The 14998-nt window shown below is 44.9% G+C and overlaps 1 protein-coding gene across 3 annotated transcripts in view; it reads right to left on the bottom strand.

Annotated features, from left to right (window-relative positions):
* Nucleotides 1-4737: 4737 nt before the first annotated feature.
* GSPT1 (G1 to S phase transition 1) overlaps nt 4738-14998 on the bottom strand; it is a 37272-nt gene continuing 27011 nt past the window's right edge. For all 3 annotated transcript variants that reach the window (XM_039233577.1, XM_039233575.1, XM_039233576.1), the window contains exons 12-15: nt 13195-13368; nt 12260-12349; nt 11906-12074; nt 4738-9120 (exon numbers count right to left, since the gene is read on the bottom strand). In XM_039233577.1, the coding sequence (XP_039089508.1) occupies nt 9068-9120; nt 11906-12074; nt 12260-12349; nt 13195-13368 (486 nt within the window). In that variant the 3' untranslated portion in view covers nt 4738-9067. The remainder of the gene's footprint in view (nt 9121-11905; nt 12075-12259; nt 12350-13194; nt 13369-14998) is intronic.

The raw sequence follows: 14998 nt of genomic DNA, 5'->3' as shown, positions 1-14998 counted from the left end.
TACAAGGCCGAGGGCTTCTCTGTATTTGGAGAAATCTATAGCTAGGTTTTTGAGCAAGTGGTTGGAAAGAAGAGGAGGTAGTGTGAATCATCACTATGCGTTAGAAAATCTGGCTATGGTATTGTGTGTGACTGAAAAAATGACTTACAAGAGCACCTGGGTGGCTCAGCCCATTAAGCGTCAAACTTCTGGTCAGGTCATGATTTTACAATTTGTGAGTTCGAGCCCCACATTGGGCTCTGTGCTGACAGCTCAGAGCCTGGAGCCTGCTTGGGATTTTGTGTTTCCGTCTTTCTCTGCCCCTCTCCCCGTCAAAAGTAAACATTTCAAAAGATTGACGGGAGATCAGAAGGAAGCTCATGTTATTTTGCCACCTTTTAGGAGTACTAAATGGTCTGTGTTTGATAATAGCTTTAATAAAAGCAGATAGACAGAAAAGATGAAACTTCTCTGGCTTATTTACTTATTTGCATTTCTATTGATAATTCAGAGAAGGCTGTTTGTATTTGCAACCAACATGACAGAATCTTAATTGGGAAAAAAAAATTAAATCTCCCTTCAAGGAGGGATAAAAAAAATTCCGGGATATTCATAACATAGAAAGTTACTTGGCAGTAGGGAATAAACTATTGATGGACACAATACGATTATAAAACATGATGTTGCGTTAAAGAAGACAGTTGAGTGCCTATAGTGATTTCCTTTTATGTGGAGTTCAAAACCAGGCAACACTAACCTGTGACAGAACAATGGTCCCCTTGGCAGAAGGAAGGAAGGAACTCGAAAGGGGCAGGAAGGAACTTTTGCGATGGACACATTCCTTGTGTTGATGTGGGTGTCTACATAATTGTATACACTGGACAAACTCATTGTAAAGTTCTATGCATTTCACTGTATACAAATTTCACCTTAATAAAAAATTCCTCTTCTACATACACAAGCTCTGCTGGAACTTCTTTACGAACAGTAAATAACTCCTAAGAATCTAATTCTTTCAAATTTTCTTTTTCCGAAAATTTAGTGTCTTTGCCAGGGAAATAATAAAGCTGGTAATGGAAAGATTGCTTTTATTTTAAGTACTTTGTGAAATCTACAAGCAAACACAAAATACTTGAGTACTTCAATTAAACGGGGTTAACTCACCATATTGAATTTCCATCTAAATATAATGACAATAGGTCAAATATGTAATTTTTCCCATTATTCCCTCTCTAGCTAAACTTTTTACCAGTACTTAGATGACCAGTAGCCCGTCTCTTAAACCAGAGAATTTTTGTAAAAATGGTTTAAAATTAAAACTCAATAAATCACTAAGTTTTAACTACTTTTACTGCTGCTTCTTTATGTATTTGGGCATGATCATTTCCACTGAAGTGAAATGTTTAAAGAGATCAGAAGTGGGATGGGTTCAGAAAATATGCAGCTAAGGGGCGCCTGGGTGTGACTTTGGGCTCAAGTCTTGAATTATGACACCTCACGAGGTGTTATTTGCCCATTTTACCCTGAGGGAACTGAGGCTCTGGGAAGTTACTTGACAAAGTACTGAAACAGAAGGACATTAATGGGGGCACCTGGGTGGCTCGGTCGGTTAAGCGTCCGACTCTGGCTCAGGTCATGATCTCACCGTTTGTGGGTTTGAGCCCCACGTCGGGATCGGTGCTGACAGCTAGCTCAGAGCCTGGACCTTGTTTCAGATTCTGTGTCTCCCTCTCTCTCTGACCCTCCCCTGCTCACACTGTCTCAGAAATAAATAAAAACAGTAAAAAAAAAAAAATGCAGCTAACATTAAATGGGACCCAGTGCACACTGAGAGGGGAAAAGGTTTTGCCTATTTTTTTTTAATTTTAGAGACAGAGCAGGAGTGGGGGGAAAGGAGCGGGGGAGGGGGAGAGAATCCCAAGGAGTCTACATGCTCTGCACAGAGCCCAATATTTTTATTTATATATTATATATATATATAGGTCTTGGGGAGCCTGAGTGGCTCAGTTCGTTAAGCATCTGACTCGTGATGATTTCGGCTCAGGTCATGATGTCACAGTTCATGGGTTTGAGACCCACGATGGGCTCCATGCTGCCAGTGAGGAGCCTGCTTGGGATTCTCTCTCTCTCTCTGCCCCTCCCCTGCTCTCTCACTCTCTCAAAATAAATAAGATTTAAAAAAAATATATATAGTCTTATAAAAATTTTTTTAAAAACAGTAATTGAATGGGGCGCCTGGGTGGTTTAGTTGGTTAAGCGTGCAACTTCCGCTTAGGTCATGATCTCATGGTTCGTGGGTTCGAGCCCCGCATCGGGCTCTGTGCTGACTGCCGGCTCAGAGCCTGGAGCCTGTTTCAGTCTGTGACTCCCTCTCTCTCTGACCCTCCCCTGCTCACGCTGTCTCTCTCTCTCTCTCTCTCTCTCTCCTAGAAATAAATACAAATATTTAAAAAAATAAAGTAATTGAATAACAAAAAGCACACTTGTCAGCTCAGAGGTTTTCGTTTCCTTGTTTTAACTATTTCTAGCAGAAAACATAGGAAAATATTTCATGCAAGGAATCTGGGTACAGAGCCTTCAGAAAGAATTGAACGGAAATACATATCCATGGTAACAAAAGTTTCACTTTCAAGACTGGATTTAGAGGACAAATGTAAGGAAACAAAAACATTTGCCGTTGCAGTACGTGACTTTCCAATTCTTCATGTATCATCAAAATGGCCATAAATGGCCAGAGACTTAAAATAGATGCGCTTGTCACTAAAGAGGTTAAAGAAAAAAAACTTTCCAGAACCTGGGTTTTCCCATGGTCAAAGAGACTAGTGTTCTGTGGGATTTTTAAAGGTCTTTTTATTTTTATTTTTTTTTTATATTTTTTATTTATTTCTAGGAGAGAGAGAGAGACAGCGTGAGCAGGGGAGGGTCAGAGAGAGAGGGAGTCACAGACTGAAACAGGCTCCAGGCCCTGAGCCGGCAGTCAGCACAGAGCCCGACGTGGGGCTCGAACCCATGAACTGCGAGATCATGACCTAAGCGAAAGTCGGACGCCTCACCGACTAAGCCACCCAGGCGCCCCTTTAAAGGTCTTTTTAAATTTGGAGAACTTCAAACGTATGTTATTGTAACCTGGCCACCATTTATTCTAGGAGCTCTGGCGTTCTTCACTACAAAGCTACGGAGTCTCAGGCATCGGTGCTCTTTTCCCGCTTTAAGATCCATCGATGGAAACGGTGTCTCTGAAACCGCTTCCATGGGCCACATTTCTGTGGCCAGCCTTTTACCCACCGCAGCACGGTGCACGCGTGGTTGGGACGGATGCCCAAACACTGTTAGAATGCGGGGTTTGACGCACGGGGTTGGAGACCTCGTCACTGAAGAGTAGAAAAGTGTTGATCACTGTGGTTAATCACAAGCCACTTATTTAGAACTTTCATAATATGGGGGCGCCTGGGTGGCTTAGTTGGTTAAGCGTCCGACTTTCACTTAGGTCATGATCTCGTGGTTCGTGGGTTCGAGCCCCGCGTCGGGCTCTCTGCTGACAGCCAGCTCAGAGCCTGGAGCCTGTTTCAGAGTCTGTGACTCCCTCTCTCTCTGACCCGCTCATGCTGTCTCTCTCTCTCTCTCCTAGAAATAAATAAAACATTAAAAAAAAATTAAAAAAAAAAAAGAACTTTCATAATATGAACCCCTGCTTTGATACTTGCTCCCCCGGGTCGCCTGGGTGGCTCAGTCGGTTAAGCACCTGACCTCAGCTCAGGTCATGATCTCATGGCTCGTGGGTTCAAGCCCCGTGTTGGGCTCTGACAGCTCAGAGCCTGGAGCCTGCTTCAGGTTCTGTGTCTCCCTCTTGGCCCCTCCCCTGCTCACACTCTGTCTCCCCCAAAAATAAAACACTAAAAACATTTTTAAATTAAAATAAATAAAAGCTTGCTTGCTCCCAAGTTTTAAGCTAAGACTCACTGAATGCCAAACACCTGTACTGCAGGCTGATCCCCAAAACCCGTCACCTCAGACGGTTTAAGCAAGAACTCATCCGGCCTCACAGAATCACAGGAATATACGTGAACACACTATTGCCATCCCACGATCCACTGGGTTTACTGTCTCTTTATCATTAAGTTCTTCTTGCCCGGGCCCTTCGTTTCTTGACCGTTACCAAAAATCCTGAACACAGAGGTTCGTACTTGGGACGGCATCGCTGGTGGCTCCCCAGCTCTGTTCACGTAAAACCACATGCGGCGGTATTTACGCTTAGGCGCCTCCAACTTCCTATATGACTTGTTAACTCCGTCCCATGGGCCGTACAGAGGCCTTTGCTCACCATGTGCCAACAGACCCCGTATCTGCATCTCCTCCTGTGAGAGAGCTTGTGGGACCCACCCGCATCTGCTGGAAGGCCGTTCCAGGCCCTGAGGCAGGAAGGACGTAGTAAAGGACAGAAACACGCAGGGTGTGACACAGTATAGGCAACTGTAAACAGACAGACAAATCCTTCAAAAGGGAAGATGACAATTTTTATTATTACAAAAGCAATTTTTTTTTTAACTTCAGTCATTTGGATAATTGCAAGAGCGACTAGGGGCTTAATCCTCACACAGGCACCAAGTCAGGCACAGTAGGTAGCTACAAATCATAAGAAAAAGGTTTCTTTACCTTGGATTCCCACAGTTCCTACCTAGAGAATTCTGCCACACTTTGGAATTAGGTTAAAAACCCCAGCAGACCTACTCCCATTTCCTTGAATTAATTCTCTGGTTTAAAAAAAAAACAAAAAACGCGAGCTAGGTATGTATTGACCTATGCTGTCTAGTAAAACCTAGTCACTAAATCCTGGCCTGAGAGAGATCCGCATTTCCTTTGGAACAGAAGAAACCGGTCAACTCAGAGGGGAGTCCATTTGAGAGCCCAGTGGGAGTCCTTAGAACGCAGGGTCGGGCTCAGAGCGCAGGTTCACCTGGAGCAGGTGGATGGTCCCCTGAGGAGCGCGGGACCCCGCCCCGGGCACCCTCTCCCAGGGCAGCAGGGACTAGGTGGGCGTGCGGGCGCTCAGCTGGCGTGCCTGGCAGAGGGGAGCCTCGGGAAGCACAAAATGTCCTGGTGCCTTTGCTGGCCACAGACCTGAGGTTTCCAATGGGAGGTTTTAAAGGGCACAGTGGCAGGTGTGGCAAGGCAGAAAAGCCAGTGTCCCTTCCGAGGGTTGCTTAAAAATCCTAGTTTTCTGCCCAGTCGGACGTGGTGCCTATTGCTTGTCCCTTATGCTGGAGAACACACAAGCTCTCCGGTCCACTTCCCCACCTCCGGGTGCTTAGAACATTCCTTAGTAAATGGCTCGGCTAGCATATTACTGTTTCAAGGAAGTATCGGATTAGAGGTATGTGAAAAAGCATATTTATTGAAGGGAAGACTCAGTATGTTCTAGGCTACTGCAAGTCACCAGTAACCTAGAGCCAAAACCCATCACAGGCTGAACCAAACCTACCCGATCTGAATCCTGGCAGTAAATTGGTTCGACTGGAATCCAGGGAACTATCACAGGAAAATAGAAACAGTTCCTATTCCACTCACTAGGAAATCTAATCTAACCAACTGACTGCTAAATTTAAACCTAGTCAGCAGTGTGCTGAGCGATGCATGTGTAATTACACTGGTTTATTTAACAAGCTGCTGCCATGGCAAGATCTCCGAAGAAACAAAGCTTGGCTGTATCCAAGGGCGTCATGCTAGGATCATGGAGAACGGAGCTTGAGGAGACAGAAGCCACGGCGTCTGGAGACAGAAAACCGTCCCCTGAATCCTGCTGAGTGCCGTGTGCCCCGAGGAAGTCTGCGACAGGATTACTAGCAGTTTCTTCTGAGAAGGGAGGCCAGCACTGTCCAGGACATCGGATCCGTTAACAGTCTGCCCTCGTGCAGGAACAAACCGGAATGGTCACAAAGGGCTTTCAAGGCATCAAAGTTGCCAGATGTTCAGAGCGGCCCTAGGAACCATTTGCCCCTCCACTACCTGAAGCCCCTCCCCAAGGCAGCAAAGCCACTAGCGACGCAGGGGTGGGCCGCGGAGCAGGGACAGCCGTGGCCAGGGTTCCCGAAGACGGCGGGAGGCTAGCGGAGTTTTGTCAGTTTTTGGCCACAGGTTCGCCTTGTTCTTGGGTCGTAGAACCGCATCGGATGGGAAGGGTGACCCCAGGTTTTCCGCAGCGTCTCCGTCACCGTTCGAGCACAGCAGCCCCTCCAGAGTCCAGCCCGTACCGCACAGGCCGTTCTCGGAGCCAGTGTGACTTAGCGCTTGTCACAGCCAACCGCCCGTACTTCCACAACTTACAGACGTTTGACATCCAGGCATCACCTATGCCAAGACTTTCAGTTCCACAAGGAGAAAGACGCACGGGCTTCATTATTCAAGAACACGTTACTCTCTGTCACTTAATTTCATGACAATACCTCTCAGTCCGACTCTTTGGGTTCGGTTTTACATAGATTTTCACCGGACGAGTCGTTTTTGCAAATTGAAAACAAGAAATAGGTGCTAGACTTTCCCCTCTCCCACAGTCAAGGGTTGGAAATGGCAATTACTTAGGATGCTCATTTCAAGGCTAGCTTGCTTCTCCGAAATTCGTTACTTTAAAAAGCTATAAATAAATTGAGCATGGAAGTTGAATACAGAACATGAACGCAAAAAGACGCCAGGAAAGCTGGGATTCTAAGAGATCTACGCCAAAGCCAGAGAACGAAATGTTTCGGTCTGTATTATCCTGATCTGCAGTTAGCACCCGTCTGCACTGTCACCCACGGCAGCACATGTGTGCTTGCAGAGAACAGGGCAGCACAGGAATCTCAACTGCTTCTCAAGGGCCCAACACCCCCACCGCCTGCTCACTTCACACACTGAACTTCCTCATCCGGGTCACCAGCCAGGGGATTTAAAATGTACCGGCTTTCTTTGATGCGAGCACACTTCCCAAAAAAGGTCAAAGCCCACAGAACGTTAAGGGGTTGGTTAAACTAAACAGCGAGGTTTGTTTTAAATCATCTGATGACTCGCACAAATGTCTAAAGAGTCCGATGACATCTTTCGCCATTATATTTATATTCATGGTCTGTTCTTTTTGAGAGGAGGCCCTTCACAGTTGGTGTCCGTGTCGTTTAGCGGAAGAGTCTTGGCAACATGCACCTAATCTTCTAAAAGTGTAATGTAATAGCAAACAGGACTGGTTTTTAAAAATATGTTCGGTTTAAAAATGAGAATCTATCTTTGGAAAGAATTTTAACAACTCTTGAGCTTTTAAAGATTCATTAAAATCCAAGCGACTGCTATTTTGTTCCTATTACCTTGGAAGTACAAAAACGGTCATTATGTACGGATTAAACCTCCCCGATTTCCCCGAAAAATAAAAGCCCAGAGATTTGCAGACATAGTAAAATTTAGCTAAACTTCATGCAATTTAATAGCCACGAGTATATAGTTCTAGGGAGCCATAGGGAAGAACTTGGCTCCGTCCCTAAGATACAGCCTCGTTCATGAAATGAATGGTAATTCTAGAGTTAAGAGAACAGGATTAGATTAAGTTTTATATTTTGTGACTGGAAATATAGTCTGACTAGGCTTTTCTTTTCTGAGGAAGATTTCAGGGAAGGGATGTATCGTTAAATACGCAATTACAAAGTATCTTATTTAGAGGTAAACCACAATCTAAAAGAGGTCAGGTCTTTGATAAATGGCAACACTCAAAATCAAGGGGGGCTTACCAGTAAAGCAGAAAGTGGCTCTTCCATTTCCCACTTACTCTCATTAAAAATGTCAAAGTCATGATGGCTGTAGTAGAAAGTCAGCCCTCAATCTAAAAACCACCACAATGCTCCATTGTGATGCTTCCAAATAACAGCTTAGCAAATTTCAGCTTTGTATTTAAGAAAACAGTCCATTTCAAATAACAGAAAAACGTCGATACTGTGCTTGATTCCACTTATTACTGTTAACTTCTGTCTGTGCAGATTCGGATGGTTCTAAGTATGTGTTCGTTTAGTTGCTGGATGAGACACACCTCTTTAATCAGCAAGGAGCATCCAGCCTTTAAAGTACTGATACAAATCGTGAACGGAGTAATTTGTAGTACTGGCACTTGCAATTGATACAGGTTTTCATACTGGACGCATGCAGCTCTTATAAATACTAAAGGAGGCATTTTCGCCAGGTCTCAACATGCGGTCTTTATTGCAAATTCCACTAATTTAACGAGTGAATGGAATTTTCCGTAGGGGTACAATTTCAGTATGCTTTCCGTATAAAAACGACAGTATGCTGTTCTTTTACTTTAAAACAACATACTGTGTCTAAAGAAATCGTGTTAAAATACCAACGGGTGGAACGAAACGGACAGACCTACAAAAGCCGGGTCACGGCTGCATAAAGGTATTTCACTGTAGGTCTGCATGAACCATCAAAAGGAGTGGTCCGGCGAGTTCTTTCCTTTGATACAAACATGAACATTGTTGTCTGTAAATGCCTCGTTTAGAGTAGTGGATAAGGGAAGGCGTTTAGAAAAGTCCAAGTAATAAAAGGTACTCAATTACTTGGTAAGTTAAAAAGCTAATGCAACAATGTTACATCCAGATATAAAACATTATTCAAAAGCAATTCAAATACCGAAAAGGATTTCAAATTGAATATTTTATTAACATGGTAGTTGTCTCTGTAACATGTGCACACACACTCGCACACTCAGAATGATCTGCCTGGGGAAAAAAGCCTAAGTAGATCTAAGGGGGAGATGAAAAATAAAAAAATTTCTGTAAGTTGTCATTATTGTAGGCAATTATGTCCACATCACTTACAAAGCTATTGCCAAGTCTGTCCAAGGAAGCAGAGTTTGGGAGGGGAAGGAAAAAAGTCTGGGGGAAAATTCAACAGTGGCATAGCAGAGCTCTCAATATGAGAAAGCTGACATTATGTGGACTTTGCTGTGAATTTCGTCTTTGCAAAATATGGGGAGAAGTTTGTCAATGGGCAGAAAATAAGAGAAGGCGGTGTGAAGTAGGCTTTTGCAGTCAATTTTCCTCACAGTACTTGTGCAGGGTCATCAAGAAAATGCTTAGTCTTTCTCTGGAACCAGTTTCAGAACTTTTCCAATTGCAATGGTTTTACCTAGAAATGAAATTAAAAAAAAACAAAAAAACAAAAAAAAAAACAGAAACAAAAACCCTTTTCAGTAGTTAACAGCAGAGCTATATAAGGTATTAAAGCTTATTATTTTAAACCATACAATGATTTTTCACAATGCAAATTACTAATGGACCAGCTTTCCCATCAAAGGTGTGATTTCTGACGAGGTTGTCTTCGTAAGTGGGTCTTTGGAAAGAGGGCGGGGAAGCTGAAAAGAAACGACACTTCCTGTATCACAAACCCAAGCTCGGACAAGAAAAATGTGGAGGGCTTATACCACGGAATGCTATTTGGCAATAGAAAGCAAAGAATTACATAGAATCCATGTTGTAACACAGTTGAACCTCAAAAACATGCCAAGTGAGGGGCGCCTGGGTGGCTTAGTTGGTTAAGTGTCCGACTTTCGCTTAGGTCATAATCTCGCGGTTGGTGGGTTCGAGCCCCGCGTCGGGCTCTGTGCTGACTGCCAGCTCAGAACCTGGAGCCTGTTTCAGAGTCTGTGACTCCCTCTCTCTCTGACCCTCCCTGCTCACGCTGTCTCTCTCTCTCTCTCTCCTAGAAGTAAATAAAACATTAAAAAAAAATTTTTTTTAAAAAAAACAAACAAAAAAAAAAAACATGCCAAGTGATATAAACTAGACACTAAAGACCACAAACTGTATGATTCTATTTACATGGCATGTCCTAATAAGGCAAAGGGAGAAAGAATTGTGGGTGGCGTGGGATAGGAATAGCAAGTGGCTGTAAGCAGGTATAAGGGTTTTTTGTTTTTAACATGCTGTAAATACTCTAAAATGAGAATGGGGTGATGACTATACACCTTGTAAACCTACAAAACCTCATCAAGTTGTACACTGAAAACAAGTCAATTTCAAGGTATATAAATTCTCTCAATAAAGCTGTTAAAAGGGGTTCTCAGTCCTATTTTAAGAGGTACAAATGCCATCAGGTCATGTGAAAATCCTAAAAGCCAAGCACCTCCTTAGGAAAACAAATAAGCCTGGGGTTAAACATTTTTGCTAGATTAATTTCTTCTGGCCACTGGTTTTTATCAGGTTCTAATCAGCAACTAAGATTCTCATTTTGTTACGCGAACAGGACAAACCCAGTGTGACGGGTTTCACGAATTCCTAGATACAGACTTTAAAATAAAAATAAAAAGGGGCGCCTGGGTGGCTTAGTCGGTTAAGCGTCCGACTTTCGCTTAGGTCATGTACTCGCGGTTCGTGGGTTCGAGCCCCGCGTCGGGCTCTGTGCTGACTGCCAGCTCAGAGCCTGGAGCCTGTTTCAGTCTGTGATTCCCTCTCTCTCTGACCCTCCCCTGCTCACGCGCTCTCTCTCTCTCTCTCTCTCCTAGAAATAAATAAAACATTTTAAAAAAATAAAATAAAATAAATAAAATAAAATAAAATAAAATGGAGACACTCTCCATACAGATTCCTCTGAAGGAAGGTTCAGGAACTGATCGCCGGCATGTTCTCCGGGCCCCTTGCAGCTGCTGACCCGCAGCGGACACACGGCCTTCTGTCCAACAGAACTGGGACCGACTGGCTGCCGATTCTACGTTTTAGCTGCGCCACATGCTTTAGGTAAAGTTTTCCGCTGTCTTAAACTTAGTACGTAAGTTAGAAGTATTAGTAAGCCACAGGGAGACATTTACTAAGAGTCACTGTGTTTTCATGCTACCAAAGACTTGCAGGGCCACAGACCGGAAAAGCACAGCTATTCGGATGCGCTCAGAAGTAGGCAGAAATGGATATGCACTGTCACATAAAAAACACTATTAAACTGTGGTAAAAGGGGCGCCTGGGTGGCTCAGTGGGTTAAGCATCCGACTTCAGCTCAGGTCGTGATCTCACAGTTGATGGGTTTGAGTCTCGCATCAGGCCCTGTGCTGACAGCTAGCTCAGAGCCTGGAACCTGCTTTGGATTCTGTATTTCCTTCTCTGACTCTCCCCTACTCACGCTGCCTCTCTCTCTCAGAAAAAAATAAAACATTAAAAAAAAAAATAAGATAAAGGGGGCGCCTGAGTGGCTCAGTCATATAAGCGCCCAACTTTGGCTCAGGTCAGATCTCACTGTTCGTGGGTTTGAGCCCCACATCGGGCTCTGTGGTGACAGCTCAGAGCCTGGAGCCTGTTTTAGATTCTCTGTCTCCCCCTCTCTCTGCCCCTCCCCCACTCATGCTCTGTTTAATAAATAAATAAATAAATATATTTAAATAAATAAAAATAAATAAACTATATGAAAAACAATTTAAAAAATTAATAAACTGCGGCAAAAATTTGGTGCTAAGAGGCCACCAATTTCTGTATCCCTTTTATTCTCCTCCCTCCCCGCCATCAGTGTAGTGAATGCTTATCATACTTGATTGTAAAATGTGTCCTGAGCACAGAAAGGACTAGGTGTTACCCCAGAGGCCTGTATGGCAAAAACTTGCCTTCCGGGGTCGAGCCCTCCAGGATGGGCTTCAATCACTCACAGTACAAAGGATTTTGTCACAGAACATCTTATTTCGTGAATAAAATCACTCTCACAGCCTACTCCTTGCAAAATCTCAAAATTAAGATTCTTACACCTACAGCACGCCACTAAAATGCACGGCTGACTCTCTGCCGTTCAAGTCACTCACCCCATAATACATCTGTCATCGGAATATATTACAAATCACGCACCCAAGGTTTCTGGGACCTCCTGATGCGCGCGGCACTCAGACGGAAAAGCTGCGCATCCCGGGGGCACGACCAGACCCCGCGTGCAGGCTTACCCTCATCTCGTAAGGTGAAGCGCCCCATCTGAGGGAAGTCTTTGAAGGTCTCCAGGCAGATGGTTCCCGCTGTCCTCAAGCGAGCAATGCAAACTTGATCTTGTTTCACAAAACGGGGTCGGGTCTTACTTTTTTCTCCTGATTTTTTGTCTACCAAGCAAATTAAGGCCTGTCCAAGAAGAGAGGAGGTCACAATAATGCCGAATAAAAGAACCTTTAAGACAAGGAGTACAGATACATGTGCCTCGCTGTTGCCGATCAGAAATGATCAAGAGGAGACAGTCTTCCAACACACACACCAACAACCCCCCCCCGCCCCCCCGTTCTCATAGTGACCGGGGGATGACGACTCACTGTGATTTCGACTTCCTCGATACAGGTGTGAATGTGCAGCACCGCGTTATAGCCCGGGCAGATGATGGACTTGTGCTCTATGATCACTATCTGCAAACAGAACAACCCACATCTTTATCCCTGGGGTGAAAAGGAGCTGAACATTCTACAGAGCCACCTCGTACCACGGGAATGTGGAAATCAGCGCCTCAGCAGGACACCGACTTGACTTATTTTTGAGTCAGAAGTGCTGGGTCAGGAGATCCTTCCCCTACCGATCTAGGCCAAACCCTGACCTGAGAAGCCCACAGGCAAGTTCTCCCTTCTAAGAAGCCTGCCCTCCATTCTCCCCAAGGAAGGAAGGAAATCACTGCCACTGACAGCTAGTTCTCTTTTGTTTCATTCCAGCTGTGAACATCCCATAGTTGTACCCACTTCTCAAAGACTCAGGCCCAGTAAAGGTAGACAACCTGGTCTCCGGCAACCAAACCTAACCTGACTAGTGATCAGAGCTTGTGACGGAACTCGAAAATTCGGTGGGCTACCCCAATCATACTCTGTCATCCTTGAGGGGAAGTCAGGTGGCTAATAACATGGAGAAACTGTGTTTTCCTGTCTGGAAAGTTACTTACTCTGAACAAACAGACACAGCCTCATCGCCAAGGCAACTGTGCTCCCCTTACGGGGAAAGACACTCTGAGCAGAATGTGAGTACCAATACTTATTGTCAACAGGAGATCAAAAAGTAAACAGGAACTTCCGAGGGCCACCTCTTGGAAGACCTGGTGTGTGTGACAGACATCACAGTCGCTTTGACCCGTATGTAGGCCCTCCTCTATTTCAGCCCCCCTCCTACACGCAACGGCATGTTACCAACCATCAGGACAAAGGGTGTTTACATTCTAATTTCATACGGAGCGTAGAAGCTGCGAAGACAATCCCAATAACTAGTCTACCTGGGCATCAAACGTGCGTCCAGAATGACAAAGATTATTAGGATCACAAAGTATGAATCCCGGAAGAATCTCCTCCTCTTCAATGCCTTTCAGTCGGATTTTGAGGTTTTCACCTGGGGCTACAGAGTCAGTTTCTACGTCATCGGAAAGGATTCCAAGAACTTCCACGTTGTGCTTAAAAAAAAACACACACACATACATATAAACCCAAAATGGGAGGAGGTTTTTGGACACATCCACTGCACGGCAGAATGTAACACGATCTGACCAGTCACTCTAAGCCCCGCAAGTCACATTTTTCTGCGGTTGCAGATTAGCCAAGACGCTTATTAACATTAAATCTAACATCTGGATTTTAATTTTACGAATGTCATTTTTATGATGATGCTTAAACTCTAGGATTTCAATGGACACCGCTTCTACTAACTCTCAACCCTGAACATCTGAAGACTGTACTTCTCCAAAGTTTCTTGAACAATTAAGCTTTAAAAGAATATTGACTAGGGGCACCTGGGTGGCTCAGTTGGGCATCTGACTTCGGCTCAGGTCACGATCTCATGATTCATGAGTTCGAACTCTCCTCGGGCTCTATGCTATCAATGCGGAGCCTGTTAGAATCCTCGGCCTCCCTCTCTCTGTGCCCCTCCCCAGCTCTCTCTCAAAAAAAAATAAACATTAAATACACACACACACACACACACACACATATGCACACACACATATACACACTTATATATTGACTAATGGGTACAGGGTTCCTTCTGGGATGCTGAACATGCTGGAACTTAAGAGTGGGGACAGCTGTGGACATACCAAATGTCACGAATGGTAAAATTTATAGCTTTTACCAGTTATTCTAAAACAGCATACAGATGGGAGAAAGTGTGAAAAGCAATACCCAAGAACACTGCCTTATTGTACTCCGTTTCTGCCCTTGGAAAGAATTCGTATTTTTAAAACACGTACCACAGAACGAAATAACAGGCCTCAGGACCAGACAGCCTCATGACAGCGGCGAACCCTCCAGACCGCTGCCTGGGCGACTCCCGCGGTCTCTCCCCTCCCTCAACCCAGAGCGCCCTCCTTTCCCAAAAGGCAGCTTATACCGTTTCGATAGCCATCTGAATTCACTCCAAGAAGTGAAACAGCGCCAGACTGATTAGCTACATTCTTGCCGGTACCAGGACAAAGGGGCAGAGACCAGCAGGCCCAGCGAAGGCACACTAACAAGTGCTGCTCGCTACCTCCCGTCCAACAAGCCAGCACAACAATCCGTCTCCCAAACACGGCCTCCTATGGCTCAACGCGATGGAGCCCATCTCGTCTTTAAATCGATCCACAGCGTCAAAAATGGGGCACCTGGGTGGCTCAGTCAGTTAAGCGTCTGGTTTGGCTCAGGTCATGATCTCATGGTTCGTGGGTTCGAGCCCCACGTTGGGCTCTGTGATGACAGCTCAAAGCCTGGAGCCTGCTTCGGATTCTGTGTCTCCCTCTCTCTCTGACCCTCCCCTGCTCACGCTGTCTCTCTCTCTCAGAAATAAATAAAACATTAAAAAAAAAAAAATGAAGACAGATGCCAACAAATTCACCTGGCTTACAAAAGGTAGTAAGGGGCGCCTGGGTAGCTCAGTCAGTCACGTACCTGACTTCAGGTAGAGTCATGATCTCGGCCCCATGCTGGCCTTGCTGCTGTCAGCCTGTCCCTGCAGAGGCCCCTCTGTGCCTCTCTCGGCCCCTCCCCCACTTGTGCTCACTCTCACAAAAAAGTAAAAAAAAAAAAGGATTTGCCTTTTTTTTGCCTGCT

This window comes from Hyaena hyaena, unplaced genomic scaffold, assembly GCF_003009895.1.
Source record: "Hyaena hyaena isolate Hyena2069 unplaced genomic scaffold, ASM300989v1 scaffold_76, whole genome shotgun sequence".
Lineage (NCBI taxonomy): Eukaryota > Metazoa > Chordata > Mammalia > Carnivora > Hyaenidae > Hyaena > Hyaena hyaena.
Note: the sequence above shows the minus strand (reverse complement) of the source record. Positions and strands in the feature narration are given on the sequence as shown.